This window comes from Protopterus annectens, chromosome 10.part0 (assembly GCF_019279795.1).
Source record: "Protopterus annectens isolate FY-2018-M chromosome 10.part0, PAN1.0, whole genome shotgun sequence".
NCBI lineage: Eukaryota > Metazoa > Chordata > Ceratodontiformes > Protopteridae > Protopterus > Protopterus annectens.
The window spans coordinates 1,643,023,891-1,643,047,680 of NC_056744.1; the positions used below are offsets into that span (position 1 = coordinate 1,643,023,891).

General features: G+C 38.1%; 2 protein-coding genes across 2 annotated transcripts in view; both read right to left on the bottom strand.

Annotated features, from left to right (window-relative positions):
• LOC122814358 overlaps positions 1-23,790 on the bottom strand; it is an 862,993-nt gene that overhangs the window by 52,490 nt on the left and 786,713 nt on the right. The window contains exon 11 of the mRNA XM_044086944.1: positions 22,619-23,274. Coding sequence (XP_043942879.1) covers positions 22,619-23,274 — 656 coding nt within the window. The remainder of the gene's footprint in view (positions 1-22,618; positions 23,275-23,790) is intronic.
• LOC122813836 (perforin-1-like) overlaps positions 21,528-23,790 on the bottom strand; it is a 32,904-nt gene continuing 30,641 nt past the window's right edge. The window contains exon 2 of the mRNA XM_044086368.1: positions 21,528-23,274. Within this exon, the coding sequence (XP_043942303.1) occupies positions 22,191-23,274 (1,084 nt within the window). The 3' untranslated portion in view covers positions 21,528-22,190. The remainder of the gene's footprint in view (positions 23,275-23,790) is intronic.

Genomic DNA, 23,790 nt, shown 5'->3' on the forward strand with positions numbered 1-23,790 from the left:
GGTAATAATGTGTTACATGCATAATATTTTAAAATAATTTATTCCTTTATTTTTATTAGTTTCATCATTATTTTTATTTATTTTAAACCACATTTAACAAAAGTTGGACTTGTAAAATCATACTCAGTTTCAAACAATGGTGCCACCTAGTCCCCAAAGTAAACTGATGTTAAAAAAAGGAAAAAAGGAAAAACAATGTATGTCCAATTATGGATTTCCTATTCCTGTATAATACAATTTCTTATTCTGAGATTAGAAATAAAGGGAGGAAAAAGGATGACCAAGGTACTGTATCTGTATCTACCTGTCTGTCTGTTTTCTGTCTGTCTACACATGCACATGCACACACGCACACACACACACACACACACACACACACACACACACACACACACACACACACACACACACACACACACACACACACACACACTATAGATTGAGAGAGATTGTAAACATCTGGGAGTTTAATCTCAAATTGGCAGTAAAGACAAATCATGTAATTTGTGGACATTTTACTTATTTATTTATTTTTCTGCATGATACTGAATTATTGTAATTATAACTATATAAAAAGCTATTTTACTAAACAGCAGAAGTAAGTCATGACTATATCAGTAACCATAGGCCACAGTGAAATAGTGTGTGGTAATTTTCAAAGAAGTGATAAATGTTTGAAAATTTAGAGTAATTCTAATTGTTCTAACCACATCACAGGGAATTAAATGTAAAAGTACTCATTGCTGGTAAGTGAACATCAGCGATTATTGATAGCTAACAACAAAAAAAGAGGAAAGTCATAAGGTCAGAGAAAGAAAAAAGAATGTGGTGTAATAACTTCTCCAGTGCACAGTGGGTTGTTCAGCCAGGCCATATTCCAAAGCAGGCTGAATGAACTAGAAAAGGAAAAAAACAGTCAATACTCTTGATAGGGCTCTACTGTTTAAAAGTTTGAGAAAAGGATAGAGCAATTAGAATATGAAGTAAACCATGCAATTGCAGCAACTAGTAGTCCATCCTTTACTACTGCAAACATAAACCCCTACTTGATAGTTCTGATTAGAAATTATCAGTTTCCATAACCTTTCACTTTACAGGGGAAAATGGAAGATTACACACTCAGTTACGAAGGTTGTGAGTCAGGTCTGGCAAGCCGGTACGTAAAAATCAGCTGCCAATAATTAGCGGACCGGAGTTCCGCTGTGGCGACCCCTAACCGGGAAAAGCCGAAAGACACAAACAAAACACACTCAGTTATGGCTATAAAATAAAATACAGACACATCTAATTGACACCGGAGCATCCGGATTACTACACAACTTCTACCAAAGATGCCACAGAACGTTATGAACTAAGAGGACATTACTCAAGAACTAGTTAGTAAACCTGTATTGATTATAATAGGATATGATAAATCTCAACACCAGTGAGTTTTCCATCTCTGTTTGCAAACTTCCTAGGATTTGACATACTCCAAAAAGAGGGTACATTCTTGATATGTGCAATCAGAAACTGTTAAAAGAACCACCTCAGTTTCAAGTAATGGTGATATCTGATGGTCCCAGGGCATATAGTATCAAAACCTCAGGAAAATATTAGTGCAGTTCCTTCAGACATATCATAAAGAGCTATCCAGTCTGGTCTGTAAGCATGAAGTTATTTTTGCTGCACACCAAAATGAATGTGGGTTGCATTTAAAGTGAGACGTGAACCCACAAAAGCTGTTAAACAGCATCCTATAAAATGGAGACAAAACAGGCAACTGAAGAGACAGTGAGAGTCTTGGAAGAGAAGGGAATAAATACTGAAGAAAAATAAATTCATCAGCCAGTAATCCATATTAGTAATATTTTTTGAAGTGTCACCACAGTGGAAGTTTGCTTTCACTGTAAAGAATGAACCGTACACATAGACAAAAAATGCACCAAGACTTCTAGTACTTTCCAACAGTTTTCTTTAGAGTGATTCAGGATATTGTAAGATCGATAACCTGTAGGTGCACTTTTATCCAATATATATATATATATATATATATATATATATATATATATATATATATAGCATTTTGTTTGGTGCACAAACTGAGCAGCAACATTTGAAAGCATTAGAGGAGCTATTTGAGGTCTTGAGGAAAAATGGGTTAAATTAAAACCTAAAAAAAGTTTCTGCACACATCAGTGCAGTTCGTCTGTATTATAGTGCGGTATGTACAAAAAGAATTTAGACTACTCTGAATGGCATTAATTAAACAACTACTTTGACAAATTTGAAACAAGTATGGGGGGTGCCCTGTAAATATTTACACAGATACTGTGCATGTATTGACAGTTTTAACCATCTCACTGTCCACTTGGGCCAGCATGGGGTGTCTACTGCTGAAGGAATAAATATTAGCCATTAAAATAAATATGGAAATTAGTAAAAACAGACTCGCCATAAAAAGCATTATTAAGACTAAGGCACATCAACAGAGATTAGATCATGCAAAGCATAATGAGAAAGTGGATGCGTTAGGAAAATAAGAGGTAATACAGGTAGGGGCAGCAAAAGACCACTATTGTATTTAGGTTATCAATGCCCAGGAAAGTAATATCATTAGAGAAAAGGTATGTTACTTGCTGTAAGAAGGAAATGTAGACAAAGACTTACCAACACCTTTACCTGTTCATTCTGTACCTTTAGACTGTACAACCAGTTTCTATGAGATCGTTTGCCCAGAATATGAATTGAGGGTAAAGCCCTGCCTTGGCCAAATAACTGACCTATTGGCTGATGAGCTAGTTATGACATCCGAGATATGTGGACGTACTGTCACACCACAGGAAAAAAGTGATGTTTCTTATGGCAGAAGGGTTTTCCATAACAGCTTATATTACATTATATTCTCATATCTAAGTCAGTGTCATATACTTGGGAGATGTAGTGCATGATCTCTCTCTGGAAACCCAGAAATAAAACAACAAACTGAGATTTATGGTTATACCATAAAAAGAGGGAAAGGGTGGACTTGGTAATGTTGCCTAATAACTGGCAAGTGCTGGGGAAGTTCTCAAAGGCGCTGTTACAGCAAAGGTTGTGCCTGGATCCAAAGGAGGAAAGAGTACTTCTAATATGTTATCATAATGTCTTGGGATATTGTAGGAGAGGAAGTTATGAAAATCATGTCAGCAAGGTAGTGTTGGCTTTGAATGTTGTAAGAAATGTTATCCTATGTAGACATATGCATCACTTATGCAGGAAAATCCATTTGTGGTAAAGCCTGTAACCTTTCTCAAGCTTTGGAACCTTGGAGCAGAATTCAAATTAACTTTGCAGAGTGTGTTCTAATGGTAATGGAAGGGTTTAAATATATCTTAACCATAAATGAGGAGTACATTGGGTGGGTGGAGTCACACCACTCTAAATGGTGTGAAACACAGACAGTTGTGTGAATCCTCAGTGAAAGGATAATTATAACCAGGGGAATTCCATGACAAATCCATAGCAATCAAGGTAGCCACTTAACCAGTAAAGAGACACAAGCTGTGCTTCAGTCACAGGGAATGATGCAGATATTTCATATCCTATATCGCCCTTCAAGTTCAGGGAAAGTTTAAAGAAAAAAGAGGGTCATTAAAGAAGGTCTTAAAAAATGACTGCAGAGTATGGAAACCGTTGGGTTAAAAATCTCTCCATAGTATCAATAAAATTGAGAAATTCTCCTCATAACTATAAGCTCATACCACATGAATCTTTGACCAGACAGCCCATCTACCTGCATGGAAAAGAAATACCCTGGGGGTGCCCACGAGAGTTCCATGACTATTGGATCATCTCCAAGGCTAGATCTCCTGAGCCAGAGGGGGAGTCTGGGAAGGTGGAGAAGCGCAACAAATTGAATTAGGAAAAGAAAATTTTATCTGACCAAATAATTTGATAATAATTGAGTTTGGTGACCTGGTTGTGATTAGACAATTTCCAAAGAACACCAAGTGGAATCCAAATTGGGTGAGCCCATATGTGGTTGCCAAAAGGTGAATTGGTCACGTTTCAAGTTCAGACATATTCCAGACCATTTCCAATATATGGCCTTATTCACTATGATCAGATTAAAGTAGTTAATTGAAGATGGGAGGATATAAATGAAAAAGATAAAAAAAATGTTAGAAATAAAAACTAGGATAAATTAGATTAAAGCTAACAAGGATGTGGTTCTTTTTCATTTTTAGTAACATACAGTGGAAAACAATAATGAGGCAATTTGGGGCAGCTTCCCATGACCTGCAGCTCAGGATGGGGCCCATGATCACCATAAAAATAGGCTGCTGCAATGTGACTGCTAAAACCACAAGCTATTAATCTATTCCTTTATCTTTAAGTTAAGAAATGCAACTCATTACCTACAATAAACAAATAACCAAGACTCTGCAGCTTTCTGTTTTTTTAGAGGAAGTCACTGCACTTAACCAATCATTCTGTGGGCTTTTTGTTGTTATGCCATTTCTCATATCATAGGATGACATCAGTAAATGTCAGAAAGTCAGCAAAATCTAAAGAGAAGGTTGCAGTGCAAATGAACATCAGTAGCATCTATGTGTGGTAATTTTTGTGTAATGTTGTTGGCAGGCAATCAAATACAGTATCTTAGCATGAGAAACAGCACCAATGGATTGTTGAACAACTTAAGCTTATCTGCTGCAAATCTATCATTTCACATTTATAAAAGGGCTTCATATGGTTGAGTTTTGACAATTTGCTAACTTCCTCCTTTCGTCTTGCTTTTTCCTGATGACTGAGCTCAATGGAGAAGAGGTGAATGGCTGGAAGTGAAGTTTGGTGGTTTCATGGAAATAGACAATAAAGAAGTTTTGGTGGAATCAGATGCAAAATTGTGTCACAGTGGCTATATGAAGACTTCTAGAACAGGATTGTGATGGACATGGATTTGGAAGTCTTCATGTTAGATCTTTTATAAATGTACAGATTAGTCCACTTACCAAAGGGCACACATAAAAGTATTTTAATATCCCTGTGACACTTGCTTTTTTGCCCTCTCTCTTTCTTTCTTTACAAATTTTGGAAAAGTCTCCTTTTCAGTCATTAAGCAGGAAATAGCATTTACAGCGTGTGTTTTATTTCAGCCCAAAAGTGCATCAGATGTGGGAGCAGTATGAAAGTCAAAAGCAAAAGTGTTTTATCTTGTATTCTGCTAAGCTACCATACAGTGTCAAAAAGGGGATAAGTCACACCTTAGTACAACACATCCTAGGCAATAACAAGTTGTCATGTACAAGAAGAAGATCGAGTTTGTCTTATTTTAAATGAGTACAGCAGGATTATGCATGTCATTTGCACTATTGTTTATTAAACGTTTACATTTCTGTTTTGTTTATTGCTTCTGCTGCAGCTGCTGTTAATTATGCTTATTGTTCATCACCATTATGGGGCAATAAGAGAGAATAATGGGGTGGTATCTGTCCTAGAAGGAAAGTTGTTTCATCTTATCTATTGGCAACAATTTATATTTGCAGGCAAAATCAGACAAACAATTTGTTCCCTCTGTAAATACCTACTCAGTACTGTTATCTTATATTGCAGTAATATCAGTTTGATCTGTTATGATTTGTTGTTAAGGATATTTCATAGGCAATACAAAGGAGTTGTAATCATCAGTTTATTATGGAGAGCGGAACAGTATAATGCAATAGTATTTTAAAGATGAGAGTGTTAAGGAGAAGACTAATCTTAACAGCAACTGGTAACCATTTCCCTTTGCTTTTTGTAAGACAGTGGTGTTAATTTTGGCTTGAAAGGTGAATAAAATGAAGTGCATGATTTTCAGCAGATTCCAGGAGATTGGAGTTTTGTGTGGGTCTCTGTGTTTATGAAAAGTGAGGTTTTGGCCAAATAAAAGGCCTAGGTATTACAGGCAGTGAATCTGTATAGTAAATATAGTTGCTAAAATAAAGTTTATTTAAAAATTCTTGTATCATCTATTTAATAACTGAAACAATATGAAATGTAATCGTAAATATTTATTATGTTTGTTTTTGCTGTAATGTATGATAACAACCCATAAAAACTTATTTAAAAAAAAGGTCTAGGTATTTTTGTTCTTTAACACACAGAGGTAGCTTACCAGAGCGGTCAGTTTGTTTGTGTCTTTCGGCTTTTCCCGGTTAGGGGTTGCCACAGTGGAACTCCGGTCTGCTAATGATTGGCAGTTGATTTTTACGTACCGGCTTGCCAGGCCTGACGCACAACCTTCAACAAAGGTACGCCCATTCATGCATGTCTCCACACAGAAGACGCTCTTAGCTGAGAATCGAACCAGACAGCGTCTTACTGTGAGGCAACAACGCTACCGCAGCACCACCACCGCGGTCTAGTAATAGTGATAATTTTAGTGGATTATAGTTGTTTGTGGTGTACCAAATAACATGATGGATCTCTTTTTGAGTGTTGATTGTAATTTTATTGCTGTGAAGGAAAATCCAGATAGTAGTGAAGTCATTTTGAAGTTCATGTTCGAAAAGGGATGGATTGCTTTTGGCTCTGATGAGGGCAATATTGCCTGTGTATAACATACAAGTAATGTTAGGGATGTCCCAGGGAAGATTAGTTATCAAGAGAAAAAAGGGGAATGGACCAAAAACAGATTCCTGAGGTACACCTTTATAGGCTGACCAAGAGATGTAGGTGGTGTTAGTCCGTAAAAGGGTGAAGGTTCTTTTGGTCAGCTAGATTTAAAACAATTACACAAAATTAGATGAGAAGCCTGTGTCTTTTGTCTGTCAGCAGTATCAAAGGCTTTTTCAAGGTCATGAAAGATGGTACCAGTATGTTTGCCTTGCTCCATGTTAAAAGCTATGTGGTTACTGAGTGAGTAGATGGGTGTGCCATTACTACAGATGGATCTAAAACCATGCTGCCCATTAAAATGTCAAATGTTGAAATGCATTCTAGAATTTGGTTATAAATGATTTTTTGAGAACTTTGTGAGGAGTAAAGGTTGGAGATAGGTCAGTAGTCATTAACTGAGGAAGGAGTGGCAGGACTAAGGTATGTTTAAAACTATAGGGTGTGATGCTACTAGATAAGGAAAGGTTGAATATGAAAGAGGATTATGAGTAGTTTACTTTGTCATCTAAAAATATTGGGATGAATTGTATGGAAGAATGTGTAATAAGAGAAATCTATGTTTTTAAGATGTTTTTCAACACTGGTCCTAGTAATGGCTTTGAAATGAAACAGGAGGTATTTGATTATCATCTGTAAGTGAAGGAAGGGTAAAAGCGGGAGTGTGAAAAATAGGGTATTAGATTTTTAAGGACGATTGCTGACAGTGTTTTTAGTTCTGTGATGAGAAGTCAGTAAGTAAAGATTAGAATGTTGGATGGAGTAGGCATAAAATGCAAATCTGTTTTGATGAGACCTTTGATCAGAAAGTGATGAGTATAAATAAATATTACTTTGAGCTTCTGTGTTCTGTCCTGTTGAAATGTATCCAATTTATCCCACCTTTGAACATTTTTACATGTATAGTATCTGGAGTTCATTTTGCTTATAGTAACCATGCCTACTGCTGGCTTCCATACAGCTTTTGAGTAAGATGGTACCCTGCCCAAATGTTATCAACTATTCAAGTGTCAGAAGAACTACCATAAGAAAGACCATGACATTTCATGAAAATGGGTGGTTTAGTGCCTCAGCAATTAACATAAATGACACAGTTTTATCTGGAGGATCTCAGATGCCCTGGTATAAAGCAGAAAAAGCTTTATGAAAAATCAAGAAAATTCCTTGGCTCCTTGAGGAGTTCAGTAATATTATGTTTAAATTATCTAGCTAAATTACTATTCAACTAACAGCAATGAGAACAGTAGTGATGCAAAATAGGATGCCCCTGAGTTTTATACTTACTAGTAAGTTGGAGCTTGTACTCTAGATGGAGAAGAATACTGTGCCTATATCCCTGATTATGAACCTGAGATAAGGGAACTTTTCAAGCAGATTAAAAAATAGCACAAAAAGCTGACATTAAAGAACGTTAGCTAGTTTAACTGATTGAGTACAACTGTTGAGTCATTGGAGAAAGCATGGTTTTATTTTTGTCAACTTCTCATTGTCATAGCAATTATAGTTTCTTACTCCTTATTTTTAATTGAAAGATCTATTATCTCTTATATTACACAACCAGCCATATATTCACAAGTGAGCAATGGTGACAGGTGTGTGCTGTAGCCACACAAACAGCACAGATGGAGTCACAAAAATATATAAAGTTCTAACAACAAATGGTACGTAACAAGCATTGGTTAGGTGTTTAACCTGAACCTATATGCCAGGACAACATATGCATGTCCTTATGTAAGCTTAGGATGAACCACTGCAATCTGGAGAACTATGGACATCTACCCCTTTGATAATTAAAAATTTCAGTTGGAAACCTATACTACATTAAATCCGGTTTGTGTGAAGAGAAACAAAAAAGCATTCCTGTATAATAGTATGTTAACCTTATCAATACCATGCTGTTATCTATATTTTTGATGTGTTTGTTTAACTAATAATAGCAAAATACCCTTCTATATGTAGTACTAATAGAGATTCATGTTTATAGATGATTGCGCAAACGGAAATCATAAAATAAGTGTTGTGACTTCAAAAATCCTTCTTGCTTATAGTTTAAATTTTGATTTAATTAAATTATACTTATGGCATTTCTCATATATCTTTAAGCTTCTAAATGTATAACTTGATTTAGTTAAAAAGTTATGCTGCTCCCAGCATATTAAGTTAAAATTCAGACATGCTTATGCAGGATGCAACTTCTATACACTGCTAAAACAGCATACCTCAGGGACAATTCCAATACTTACATAAAACAATGAACTTACTCCTCAATACAGAATGTTATCCAGAATGTAAGATAATAAATTCCTGCTTTAGGCCTTGCTTTAACAAGCCTGACAGTTTACTCATGTTTGATTAAGGAAGTCAGGGTAAACACTTGATATCATAGCTGTCACAATTAATATAGACTGTGTTATTCATTGTCCACAGCTGCATACAATTTTACCTAATAAAAACATTTGTTTTTCATTTTGGGTTTACAAAAAGACAGATTTTCCTATTTTATAAAATATTCAGAAAGAATGTAACAAAGTTATGCTACACCTGCCTTATAAAGCAATGTAGAATCCCCCTCCACATGCATCTGCTCAAATCTGTTACAGAGAAATTCAATTTTAATTCAAAAACATTGACTATTTAACTGTGGATTAATGGTTGCTAAAAAGGGGGAAACACTATGGTGTAAGCAAGAGTTTCTACTCTAAACTTTTCCTAATAATTAATATTCATCACATCAGTGGAACACATATCAGTGTTTGTACTTTCCCTTCATTTATTTTAGCATAAATCTAATCCTGTTTATAAATATCAACATGTTCAGCAACAAAGGTAATGAAATACCACTGCAAAAGGAAATGTCAGTATCTTTTTTCCTTTTGTAATATGATGTTACTTTTCACGTGTTTTAACTGTTGCTTAATAAGATGCATGATATTTGCAACAGGAATACTTTAGACAACATTGCTAAAATATATTAGTTAGTATAGTCTGTTGCATGAAAATATTATTTTATTTCATTTTATAAGCATGCTATGACATAAATGTATATTAATTCTTTTTAATAATATGTTATTTAGTTGACTGATCAACATAATGTTCAAGATAATATAGCATTACAGGAATAATATTTTAAAATAATATTTATGATATTCTTATTAATTCCACATTTATTGCTGTTAATTTTAAGCCACACATTAACAAAAACCGAATTTGTAAAAATGATAATCAATTTCAGACAACACTGCCACCTCCTGGCATAAGTAAAATGGCAATAAAAGGTTTGCCCAGATGTAAGCTTCTGTTCCCTTTTAATGCAATTGGTTATCCTGAGATTAGAAAATCAAATACTTTAAGGGGAGGGAAAAAAGGGACAAATTGATATATATATATATATATATAGGTAGGTACTAGGCTATCGGCCCTAGGGCCCCCCAATCCCTAGCCAAAAATGTACCTGTGCCTTCCACCCCAAAAAAAAATTTTCTTTTTGTCAAGCAGAGCCACAGAAGAATCGCAGTGTGAATTTGAATTTTCCCCCATCCAATCATTAAGAGGTAGTCTGTTCCAGAGTATGGAAGTATATATATATATATATATATATATATATATATATATATATATATATATATATATATATATATATTTTTTTAATGCAAAAGTTCAAAAACAGAAAATCAAACATTGAACATTTAAAATATTGGAAAACAGTTGGAAAATGGAAAACATTTCTCTTGCAATTCATTTATCTTGACACTACCTCCAGACATTATTTACTGGAAGAATTATAGTGTTACAAGTAGAATAGGGCCAGAGGCAGGGTTAGGGTTAGCATTAGCGTGTAACATGTATTATTAAGGCAGGTAGGGATGAGTGCATGCTAAATCTAACTCCAACTATACACCTTTTATGAAAAAAACTCTTCCTCTAACACTACCACCTCACATATGTTGGATGCAAAACACACACCACACACAAGCACGCATGCACACACACCTAACTTAATCCCTACTCTTACCCTAACACTTAAACACTGACACAAACACTCTTATTAAATATCCCCTTATCGGTTACTCTAACTCTAATACACACACACACACACACGCGCGCACACACACACACACACACACACACACACACACACACACACAAATACATATGCACACAGACACACACTCCCACCCCTCTAATCTTAAACCCACACTTACCCTGTGAATTCCACGCATTCGAAGAAATGCACATTCAAGCTTCACAGCATACCCAGCCTACAAACTGTAGATCCCAGTTAATGCACAAACAAATTATTTCACATTTCCATAATAATTTCCTTTTATCCATCCCCTGTATTCCTGAATTATCTTTTTAGTTTTTACTCAATGCAGTCATCAGAAAGATTGACTCTTGCACCTGCTGCATCTACAGAAAAAGGCTTAGAAGTAGTAATAAGAGAGTAAACAGCCACTTGTAGATAAGAGAACAAGTTATTTCCCTGTTCTGGTGCTGACTGCAGCAAAAGGTAGCAGATCTAAGACATGATATCTTAATACAATCAGCTGCTCTTTTTACTGTCTTCAAGAAGTGATTAATTTATTTATCTTATTTGGACAGCTCCAAATAATCTCTTTGTCCATGGTTTATACTGGCCTGAGATCATACAAAGAGATGGAAAGTGATTAAAATATGTCTGAGATATCAAAAGGCAGAGGCAACACTAGTGGCAAAACATACTGCTGGCCATTTGTGGGCAAATGCTGTGGCAAAGAAGTTGTTTATTCTGCTCTACTTTTAAATGATAGGATCTATCTGTGGAAAAACATACTGCTGGCCAAGTTTATAAAAATCTTATAAAAATCTTATAAAAATCTGAAGGGTTTTGTTTAACAATATTTTAGGAGGAAGAGAAGCACCAACATCCCAGAAGAAAGTGGTGGAGGATGTAATACCTAAAGAGGGTAAAGACCCATCAGATCCAGCTTCATATAGGCCCATTTCAATCCTAAGCAATGATTATAAAGTGTTTATGTTTATAATGGCTAAAGGAATGGCAAAGGTGATGCCAAAATTAATAGACATGGATTGATGTGGTTTTGTGGAGGGGAGGCAAATATTTCACAATATTAACAGAATGCTGACCATCCAGAGGGAAGCTAAATGTAATAAAATACCACTGTTGTTGGTGGGTCTTGATGCAGAGAAAACATTTGATAGAGTAAGCTGGGAGTTTATGAGCAGGGCAATGGAAGCATTTGCATTCCCTGATAAAATTATATGGTTGATTAGGTAGCTATATGAGGGATCAGAGGTGAAAATTAAAGTGGGTGGGCTCCTCTCTGATAATTTCTGTTTGGGCAGAGGAACCAGGTTGGGGGTGTCCTCTTTCCCCATTGTTATTTGCACTACAGTTATAACCATTGACAAAGAAAATAAGAAACTCAGCAATTCAAAGATATAATTGTTATAGTAGTAAAAAAAAAGCTGGCTCTGTTTTTGGATGATATTATTTTATACCTGATAAAACCAGAAAAGGACATTTCCGTCTTAAGGAACATTTTGAGGCAGTTTCATATCTTCTCATGATATAAAATTAATGAAGCTAAAATAAAGGCAATGACTGTAAATTATGTACCCACACATGAATTGGTCCAACAATATCCACATGTATGGGGACATGATAAAATGAAATATTTAGGAGTATGGATTAAAAAGGATTCTGGTGTGGCAGCTAAAGATATGTGCAAAAAGACTAAACAAAAACTGAGAAAATAGAAGCTCTGTTATATAGATATCGATAGCAAGACACAAGCATTTAAAATGTTTTAATCCCTTTAGTGTTATACACAGGTCAGGCATATTTTAATCAGCTAGAGGAGAAGTTGTGGATAGCAGCTAATAAAGAGCTGAAGGATTTTATCTGGGAGGGGAAGATGGCAACAGTCAAATGAGATAAGCTGATACTTCCAATAGAACAAGGCAAATTGGGAGTACCCGATTTGAAGGGGCATTTCAGAGCAACACATTTATACATAGTACAGGCAGAAAACTATAATTCAAAGTGGAAAGGTATAATGATGAAAGGGGGGTGGCTGAAGAAACTAGGAGAGACTGGGGTTTTGGATGCAGATTTTTAAGGAGAATAACAATAATCAAACAGAATATTATATTCATAAAGTATCAGACAGTATTCTAAGAACCAAGCCAACACAGGAATGGAGAAAGGAGATTTCTGCCAATAAGGATGACTGCAATTAGGGATACAGACAATAGGCAAGAGGGGCTGGGAGAAAACTAGCAATGGAACCAAGGTACTGGCAGCAAATAACCAGAGAGGGAAAGGTAATAGAATGGGAAGACACCAAGCATTTATTTGGACTGCAGGTAAGAGATTGCCTTCCCTATCAAGGACTGATATCAGACTATAGGCAAAGAGAAAGAAATAGGGGATCCTAAATGAAAGACCAGCACTGGTAGAGTTTTAGTAGGATCTAGAACAGAAGCTGCTGTTAAAAAAGGAATAATTAGTAGAGTGTATAAGATATGTATATATATATATATATATATATATATATATATATATATATAAATAAAATACATGATAACTATAAGAATCAATCAGAGGAGGTTAGAAAGGATTGGAAAGAGAGATTGGATAAGCAATTCACAAAGAAAGGGATATAAGTATGTCTCCCAAATATGCAACAGAGTCTAGAAGATTTAGGATCTTTGCCTGGAAGTGTTTCTGTAGGTATTTCTATACCCCAAGTAGACTCCAAAGAATTTTTCCTCAGGTAGGCAACAAATGTTGGAGGTGTGATGGGGAAGAAAGAGACAGCTGAGAACATATTTTCTGGGAGTGTGATGAGTTGGCAGACTTTAAACATTCCCTGCAGACTACTCTGTCAGAGATACTGGGAAAGCACATTGGTGTAACTAAGAAAATTATTTTTGAGCTATGATACAGAACTGGAATTTCATAAGCATAGTAAAGCCTTGCAGAGTCTTAATTGTGGTGGCTGCCAGAAAAGCAATTACTAGAAAAATGGAAATCAAAGTCTAAAGCAACTTGACTAGAAGTGTTAAATATAGTAACAGAGATAAAACAACTGGAATTGGGATCCTTAGAAAAGGGTAAGAGCAAATTATACAGGAAAAAAATGGGAATTGTAGAAGAATACATACAGAGGAGGAATGAGGTTTTAAAGAAGGCAGACCTTGAATGAGCTATGTAATGCTTGACAGACAATGACTGGATAGATTATAAGTGATGTATAATGTTTGCAATGGCAATTATGTCAATATGGCTTGTAATGTATAATGTTTGCAACTGGAATTGTGTTGGTATGGTGTGTTTTCATTTATATAAATGAATGATTGCCTATGTCATATATGATAATTTAATAAAGATGTTTCTTGTTAAAAAAAAAAAAGTTGTGTGCTAACCCATTCTTCATTGTCCAGTGCTTCAGACCATGAAATGGCCCTGGAGTTCCTAAAAGGCAAACCGCTGTCAGAATTGTTGGTCACTGAAGCTGAAATAACAGAAATAGCACTACGTGGAAATAGTGGCAAGATTTCTAAGTGCTCCAAATGCACTACTGGCCAGACAAAGTTTTTAGCATTTGTTCCTTCCTCACTAGCAGAGAAGGTGAACAGAACAACTACTGAAGGCATCCTGGATCAGGCCCCTACCAGTCCAGAAGGCTGTGTGAGTAAAGCTATAGCCAGGCAGCTATCTAGACTGGATTTGTTGACTAGCAACAGGTTAAAGACCTTCCAAGAAGAAGACCTCATGGATGACCATGACCCTCCAGAAGCATCCCATCCGACAGAGGTGTCATCTGCCAGACCCCCAGAGACTCTGTCCTGACCATTGTGAATTATGAAAGGTGCTAAAAAGTATATTGAGGGTGGTAGACTAAATATCACCCTGAAATTAAAATAAACCAGGGAAAACAACTTTATTAGCTAACTAATTCATGGGGTTATTCAAACTGCTGAGGGACTTGTGAGTATGAGAGATGCTACTCTTTCTTGTTTCAGTAGTGAGAAACTGAATGTTGACCCAACACATTATCTGCCATGACAGAATTGGCCCTGAGATTTTGTTAGCTTTATATTAGTGCATAGTAACTCAAACCTGCAGTAAGTTCAGTTAACCATTACACTGATCTCTATTATAAAGTCTGTTTACATTAAACTGTGTGCCTTTTAACATCAGAGGAATACATTTAGCATTGACGAGACATTCTCTTATAGGTTCATAGGTTCATAGGCTGATACTAGGCTATCTGCCCTAGGACATTTATAAGCCTAGCCAGAGTGTGTTTGGCTTTCGCCACCCTTTTAGATTAGTTGACTGTGCCTCTGTATAGTAGGTCACAGAAGATAGTTAGTTGACTGTGCCTCTGTATAGTAGGGACACAGAAGAGATCCCAGGGGTAAACCTATGATCTCCCATCCACTCATCAAGATTTCTCTAGAAGAGGGTCATTGAGGGGCTCTGCCTAACATGGATTGGGATTTTGTTCCAGAGTGAGGGGAACCTTTGGGATATGAATCTGTCCCTCCAGCATGTCCTATTTATTTCTGTGCTGAGGTTTAAGTCCCTGGAGCATGTAGCTCTAAGGGATTTGGATTTCCTGAGGTGGAGCATGTCCATTAATTCTGGATTGGACATGGCTTTATACGTCAGGCACAGATCGCCTCTAAGTAGGCTGTAAGCAACTGAGTAGAGCTGGAGCTTCTTTAGCCTAACTGCATAGGGCATTTGTTTGAGTGCCTTGATCCTCTTGGTGAGGTACTTTTGGGGTCTTTCCAGTTGCTGTAGGTGTCGGGTAAGGTACATCCCGAATGGGGCATTGTATTCAATTATGGGCCTGATGAGTGATGAGTAGAGGGGCACAATGACCTCTCTTGATCTAGATGTGAACCCTTTCATGATAAGGTGGGCTGTATAGGTCTTTCTAACCACTTTGGCAATGTAATTGTCAAAGGAGAGATTGCTATCTACTTGGGTCCCCAAATCCCTAATTACTTCTTCTGTACTTAATGGATTACCACCTATGTGGCAATTTGTGGGCACTTTGTTTTTCCCAAAGGGGATGACTATGCACTTTTTGGCATTTAGCTTTAGGCCATGGCTCTGGCACCAGTTACCTTTTGGAGGATGCTTGTGTCAGTCGGCGAGTCAATTATGGCACCTAGTTTGCAGTCATCTGCGAACTTGGTCAGCCATAGTCCTCCCATGTTAGCCTGTACCTCAGAGAAATATATACCAAACAAGAGAGGTCCCAGGACTGAGCCTTGTGGGACGCCACTTGTAACTGGTTTAGAGTCTGACATGGAACCTGCAATTCTGACCATGTGGGTTCTATCCCTGAGCCAGTTTGCAACCCATCTTGTGACATAGGGGTTGATATTTAAGCTGGTGAGCTTATTTATGATGCCCGAGTGGGGTATTGTGTCGAAGGCTTTTGCGAGGTCCAGGTAGGCTGTGTGTAGTACCTTCCCTTCATCTATGGCCTTGGTGACTGTTTCAAAGAAGTCGACCAGGTTCAAGAGGCAAGATCTTCCCTTAACAAAGCCGAATTGGGTAGGATCCAGTGTTTGGAGGTTTCCAATGTCTTTGTTTATGAGTTTCATGATGATACACTCCATAGCTTTGCAGACCAGGCTAGTCAGGCTTATAGGGTGATAGTTTCAGGGGTCCGTTGTGGCACCACCTTTGTGGAGTGGGACCACTGTTGCTGTATGCCATTCCTTGGGTACATATCCTGTAGTAATGCTGAGATTGAACAGTGACTTTATGTGAGGGTTCAGTTCTTCTTGGAGCTCATGTAAGACACAGCCCGGGACACCGTCCGGTCCCATTGATGCTGTGTTTTTTGCTTTGGAGAGGGCAGCTCTCACCTGTGCATCTGTGATGTCAGGGAGGCTACACTCTGTTGGGATAGACATTTGCTCTTTTAGGGGGGAAGAGGGGAAGAAGTTTGCACTGAACCTGTCTGCCAGGATGTTGGCAATATCTGTGGGTTCAGTGTATTTTTTGTCATTTTGCACTAACTCAGAGCATATCTGGGAGTTGCCACCAAGGTTCCTGACATAACTAAAGAAGGCCTTGTGATTATCTTTAGCGTCTTGTGCAATTTTTCTTTCGAAGCTGGCCTTAGATGATTTCATGAGGGATTGTAGTTTCTTGCTAGTATTGATCAGAGATGCCTTCCCTTTTTGGGATTTTGCTGTATCATGTAGTAGCTTCCTCCTTCTGTTGTATAGCTTATTTATGGCTGGGGTCCACCAGACAGGTCTTCTGCCTATGGAGGAGTGAGTCTTGGTTTTATTTGGGATAGCACGATCCATGCATTCCTGTAGGTGTCCATAGAATGCGTTTGTAAAGGATTCTGCGGTTTGGGCCGTATTTTCCACTGGCCTGGGGGCTATGAAGGATTCCACCTTGGTTTTGAGAAGTGTGAAGTTTGCTTTTGAGAAGTTCTTCACCGTGGTTTCCTTGGCTGGGGGTGGGGATGGGATATGGATGTCCAGTGAGATTAATTTATGGTCAGATCTTACCAATGAGGGGTATACCTCTGGTATGGAACATAGAGTCCCCATGTTGGTGATGATCAGGTCCAATATGTTTTCCCCTCTTGTGGGAGTGGTGACCAGTTGTTCCATAGCATTTGAGTTTATAAATTCTAGGAACAATTGGGCGAGGATGTTGGGGCTTGAGTAGTGCTCCCAGTCTATGTTTGGGTAGTTGAAGTCACCCAATATAATGGTGTTTGGAGAGACCTTCATATTCTCCAGTGTTCTCAGGAAAGCCGAGTGGGGTTCCTGAGTTTGGGAGGGTGGTCTGTAGCAGGCTACAAACTGAAAGGCAATTTTGCCCACTGTTAGTTGCACATGGATGGTCTCTGATGCTTCATGCAGTGCTACTAACCTGGAGGTGTGGGCATCTTTGATGAATATGGATACTCCCCCTCCTTTTGTGGTTCGGTCTGAGTTTTGGGGCCGAAAAGCATGGTATGAGGTATAACCTGGTAGTGCTGGGGTGCTCTCGGGAGCCTTGAACCAGGTTTCTGTTACTGCACAGATATCGATATTCTTCATACTGAGGAGAGCCTCGAGTGCATGCATCTTGAGGTTTAGACTTCTGGCGTTGAGCAGCATTACCCTTAGTTTCTTTTTCCTTGTGTTGTCTATGGAGGTGAGTTTGTCTTTTAGCCTTGCCTAAAAAAGGCACTATGGGGTGGCAAGAGCCTTAGCCAGTATTCGAAAGCCCAGGGGTGACAGGTGCAAGCCGTCCCTAGTGAAGCAACGTGGCTTGTCGAGCATGTCATCCCAGGCTGACAGACACTGGATCTCCTTTGAATGACACCAATACTTTAACCAATTGTTAAAATTAATCATTTTGTCTTTATACTGTGGCATCATTCTTGGTGAGGGTAAGATGCTACTCAAGGTCAGGGTCATACTAGCCTGGGCTACATGATCAGAGAGCTCCTCTATGTCTCTTTTCATGTAGTCCATGGAGGTACATCTCAGTCATTCACACCAGCATGGACAATGACAGAGTCATATTTGTACTTGCTTTGGAGTGACCTGAGTGCTTGTGTTATGTGGCAGATCCTGGCACCCGTCAGGCAGCTTACAGTGACCTTCTCCTTGTTCAGCCTGGTGAGTGGGACGTCAGTGTGTCTGACAATAGAGTCACCTATTACAAGTGTATTAGGTGTGTTGTTTAGCCTTAAGGGCTGTGACTGTGTGGCACACTGACTTTGTGAACTATATGATACGTGGGTATTGTTGTGGGGTAGCGGTTGCTTGGATGTCTGCTTTGGAGGTCTCTGCTGCTTGGGCAGATTTTTATTTAGAGCCTCTGAGTATGGTTTTGTGTGTTTATGTGTTTGGTTTGCTGTTGCGATAGGTCTATGTGAGACTGGATTTGTGGTGTGTGTGGTTACCTTCTCCTCCTGATTGACTGCGCCAGTACTGGGTTGAGAGAGCGCAGCCTCCAGTTTGGCTATATAGTTGCATCTCTCACATATATTTGAGCTTGTTGGGAGGAGGAGAGGGTGGTCTGTGTACATAAGGCAGTTGTAACATTGCCTCAAGAGTCCCAGATTCACCAGCTGGACTGGAGAGTAAACCCAAAACTGACTTTTGGACATGTCAGAATAGTATAAGGAACTACTTTTTGACTGATCAAAAAGGACCAATAGGGAGCCAAGTACTTAAAGGGAGCATAAGAGGGTGTAGTGCTTTAGTTTATTAGTGCTTACTTATAAGATTACTTATACGAGCAACTGCAGGGCTTTAGAATGAAAATAGAGTGCTTACTTTGAGATTTAGAACAGTTCTAAGGGAAAAAGTGAAGAGCAGACTTTGTGGAGCCGGGAATAGTTTAAACCCGTTTAAGTGGTGCTGCCTGATGCTGCGCTATAGGCAAGACCGCACAAATGCGGGTTTTAAAGCAGGGAAACTGAAAGAGATAGGAATTGACCCAAAACGGCCAATAAGCTACTAGTTTCAGGGCTGAGACCACTCCTCAAGGGACAGATAGGCTGCTCAAAGCTCCCCACTCTCACTGGTGAACAGAGAAGCTTCCTCCTATCCAAGTAAGGATATGGGCAACACAGGAAACTATACTACAGTCTGGAATTCAGCAAAACCTGAAATCTGGACTAATCTAGTTCAGCAAAGGCAGGAAAAGAGAATATATTTTTTTTTTTCAGGAAACAGCAGAAAAACACACAGAAAACACTGTAAATGCTATAAACAGGCTAGCGCACTTTAGTGTGTAGCCTACAACAGTTATACAATACAAAAACAACTTAAATTGATATAAAACAAGTGCAAAAACTGTAAAAAGCAGAAGGCAAATGCAATTTAAACTTTTTAAAGCACAGATCAGTTAGAAATTAGCTTTTTAGGAGGGAAAAGATATTCGGAGCAAAAAACATAGAAAAAAATACTTAAATCTGCAAAAGTCTCTCTTGGGTCTCTCTGTTGCCTGTATCACTCTGCTGGACACCACGAGGAGCTGTGCGGAGTTGTATACTGGCACAAAACCTCACAAATGCGGGTTTTAAAGCAGGGAAACTAAAAGAGATAGGAATTGACCCAAAATGGCCATTAAGCTACTAGTTTTAAGGCTGAGAAAACTCCTCCATGGACAGATAGGCTGCTCAAAGCTCCCCACTCTCACTGGTGAACAGAGAAGCTTACTCCTATCTAAATAAGGATATGGGCAACACAGGAAACTATACCACAGTCCAGAATTCAGCAAAACCTGAAATCTGGACTAATCTAGTTCAGCAAAGGTGGGAAAAAAGAATATGTTTTTTGTTTTTTGTCTTAAAGGGACAGTCCCTGGAATTTTTTGTTTTGGTTCAGCCTTTGTTCGCATTTCATGTTTGCCTTTCTGAGCATGCTTACCTTTGGCTGAGAGGGGTGGGGGAAGAGTGCCTGAAGGAAGTTTCAAAGGTGTTAGCCAAATTCCATCTCAAATTGCCATTGTACTGACAACAGCTCTCCCTGTGAGCCATTCATTAGTTTAATCTGTGCATTTTACCTCATTGAGAAAAAGTAGCCTTTCAGGCATTTTATGACCTGACTGCTGCCGCTACTCTAGCAAGCACATGCAAGGTTTTTTAAACATTAGTAAACATTTTTTTTTTGTTTCTTTCATTTCATATTTTATTCTGTGCTGACTATCAATCCTGGCCATCTACAACAATTTTATGACATGGCTTCTACCTATAGAAAGCATCTGAGTCAGGCAAACAGTAGTGGAAACCATACTTCACTTTCTTTCATGTTTTACTGTAATCTGATTTTTAAATACTAGCTTGGTGTAGTGATTTTCTGATCTGCTTGTAATTCCATAGAAAGCAAGTGTGCGACAGAAGGTTGGAGCATTAGTAGACACAGTCTTCTGTTCCTTTTTCAGCTTCGAGTTTATGTGCTGATTTCTGGATACTACTAGACAATTAAACAATTTTTTTATGAACAGGTTGCTTGTACATCTGTAGAATCATGAGTGATGCAAAATTTAAAAATTAGTATACACTGATGTCCATTTTCCCTGGCACAGCTTTCTTTATTTTAAATATGAGCCAGGAGCTGGGGGCATAGTTTCCCAAATCAATGTAAGTCAGAGAGGAACACAAATCCAAATATTAGTTTATCCTGGGAGCTGAAACAAGACTGGCTGTGCATTTACAGGATATTTAAAAGTAAAACAACACTGTGGGTGGAAATGGAAGTGACGTGTTGAAGTGGGCATGACTTCTGTCAGCTTAACTCAGACCCTAATATTAAAAACTGGGATTTAAAATATTTTTTACAAGAATACAGGTTAATGTCATTAGGAATATAAAGTAGCAAGCAGACCTAGTAGGATTGTTCTTTCCTTTCAAGTTCATAGGTTCATAGTTCATAGGTTAGTACTAAGCTAACTGCCCTTGCGAGCCATTTTAAGCCTAGCCAATTATCCCTTGTGAGACTCAAATCATGCACCTTGTGTTTGTAAGGCAAACACCTTAACCATTAGGCCACCCTCCCAACCCAAGAGGGCATTAATATGCTCAGCTAATCAATTAATGTAAAAGAGCAAGGGTGGCTCTTTTTTATAAATTCATGATATGGCCCCATCTTGATGATCCTAGAAATAGAGTTAATGACATGCACTCCTGTATGACTGAATGGAAAAAGCCTAGCCAACTGTAGTTGCAGCTGGAGACTTGAGCAGGCCATTATCAGCATATAGATGAACAAACGTTTGACTGATGCAATTACAATGTTTATTTGGTTGTATATATGGTATTGCTGAAGTTATTACACATTTTATTTCTGTTATGTTAATAGAACTTATTTGATTAAAAAAGATCATTATTAGTGAATCACGTGTCCTCTTTGATATGAAAGTGTAATGGAATAAATATGCAATGTAACTTAAGAAAGTGCACATTGAGGCAAGAAACTTTCTATCAAGTGATTTTAACTTCCTGACAAGACAGGATGCCTTGTAACTGTAAATGATAGTCTATATTTCTGCATCTCTGAATAGATAAGTTTTGGTTTTGTTGACTGTTTACCAATATTCTTTTAGATTACAGTTATATTCATATTAAGCTGTCTGATTCTTTGGGCACACAGCTAGCTAGTCAAATTTAAGTATTGTTCACTTCATAATTTTATTTACTCTTAGGTTATAATTATCAGATTCTCCCTTTTGTTTCAAATCCAAAGTGGAAACCATGTCATTTTCTCTGTTATGTTCTAGGTTTGTATGTACCTGCTTTACAGAGTTTTAAGCTATTTATTTTAGTTTAAATTTTGTTAACAGTGTAAGCCCTCTAAGCCCACTACATTTCCTGGCTGTTATCAGAGGCAATTAGGGGCAGAACTTAGACTAGGGAAATTTTGCAAGGGTACTGAGAAAACATTCCTTTTTATTTGGGGGAAAATATTAACTACATAACTATTGTAAACATGTAAGCAAAGAGATCACAAAACTATTATATTTATAAGCAGAGTGTCAGAAGGAGGAGTTGTTAATACAGTCAAAAAATGACAACCTAATTAGGTGATGCAACATAATTATGACAGATGTGGCCTCCTAAGTGTGGGCCACAGACTAGACTGTACTCAAAAATCAGCCTCCCATAAGTAAAGTAACAAATTTTTTTATGATGCCCTGATAGGAGCCTCTCTTCACAGGAACCCAACAGATCGTCATATTTAAGGTCACTGTCCCAGACCTCAATGTGCATAAGGCTGTGCTCTGTCACAGTGACAAAACCTATGTCAAAAGTATCTTCCCACAAGGGATTGTCGTTATTGAGTATGACAGAAGTTTGGACAAAATGTGTCTCATATATGACCTTCACATAAGCATCCGCTTGTGAGAAATGGTCACCCCAGAGACCACTAGCTCTCCTAATTACTACTGTTAGTTTAGCAGTACCCCTTTGTGAGGAGCAACACATGCTGTTAACACCATTACCTTCATAGCATGTGCAGATGCAAGAGTCTGTTGTACTTGGCTTAGAGCCAGCTGGGCAGTTATCGATGCAATTCTTCTGGAAAGCCTTTTCCAGAATGTACTCTTTCACTGCCCGCTTTAGGTTTTCCCTTTGTGGATTTTCTGCAAGCCAGTGAATGGGTTCCACAGCACAGGTGACAATGTCCGGATTTGTCTTGAGGCTGTCAGTCCACTTGTTAAAAATGCTGGCATCTTGCCTGTCTGAGAAAAGAATGTCTAGACTGGCAGTGACATCACCACCAACAATCTCTGATTCTCTGTCATTGAAGGTCTTGTGGAAGCTTCCCTTGAAGTTTCGTGTTTTCTTCATCAGTTCTTGGCAGGCTTGATAATTGGCATCTGACTTTGTTGTCTCACCAATAGAGAGTCTGGCTTCTATCTCTAAACAATATTTCAAATCATTAACAGTAGCACCGTCCATAGAAGCTTCACAGGACCTGATTGCTCTCACATCTCGAACCTTGCCTCCAAGACTCACATCACGAATGTAGTGAGTGCCATAAATATCAATAGCCTGCCAGTATCTTACTTTGCTTTCATGATTATACTGTTTTGGTAGACCTCTAACAAAATGAGCAAAGGTCCTTGAAGGTGGGGGGTTGCTTTGCAGTCTGAACCTGTATGAATAAAGAGAGAGAGAAAAACACAATTAACCATAACCATTCTCATCCACATGTAAGGTATATCTTGCTGTGTGCTATGGGAGAAAATATTTTACTGCTGACATAATTTATTTTCTTTCATGTTTGTTTATCCCTGTATTTTCTCATCCAGTCGAAGGGAGGACTAGGATTAATCTATCCAGTTTCAAGCTTTAAGATTCATAAACACTGATGTTTATAGTCAGTCTCTCTCTGTTCTAAAGTCTTGCTCCACAATTTCCATTCTCTTAATTTTACTCCATATATTGTGCATTCTATGCAAACACCAAAACATATGTAGGTATTAAAAAAAAATCGCTGCACCATTAGGTCCATCTGTATGTTACATCTAGCACTATGTCACAACTTCTTCCCTTCTTTATCAATCCCATACACTCGTAAACCCCTCTATATGCCTACACCCCCCTCCACCCCCCCGCACACTCACTCACACATACTGGCAATGTCAGGGCTCTACCACCCATTGGGAGA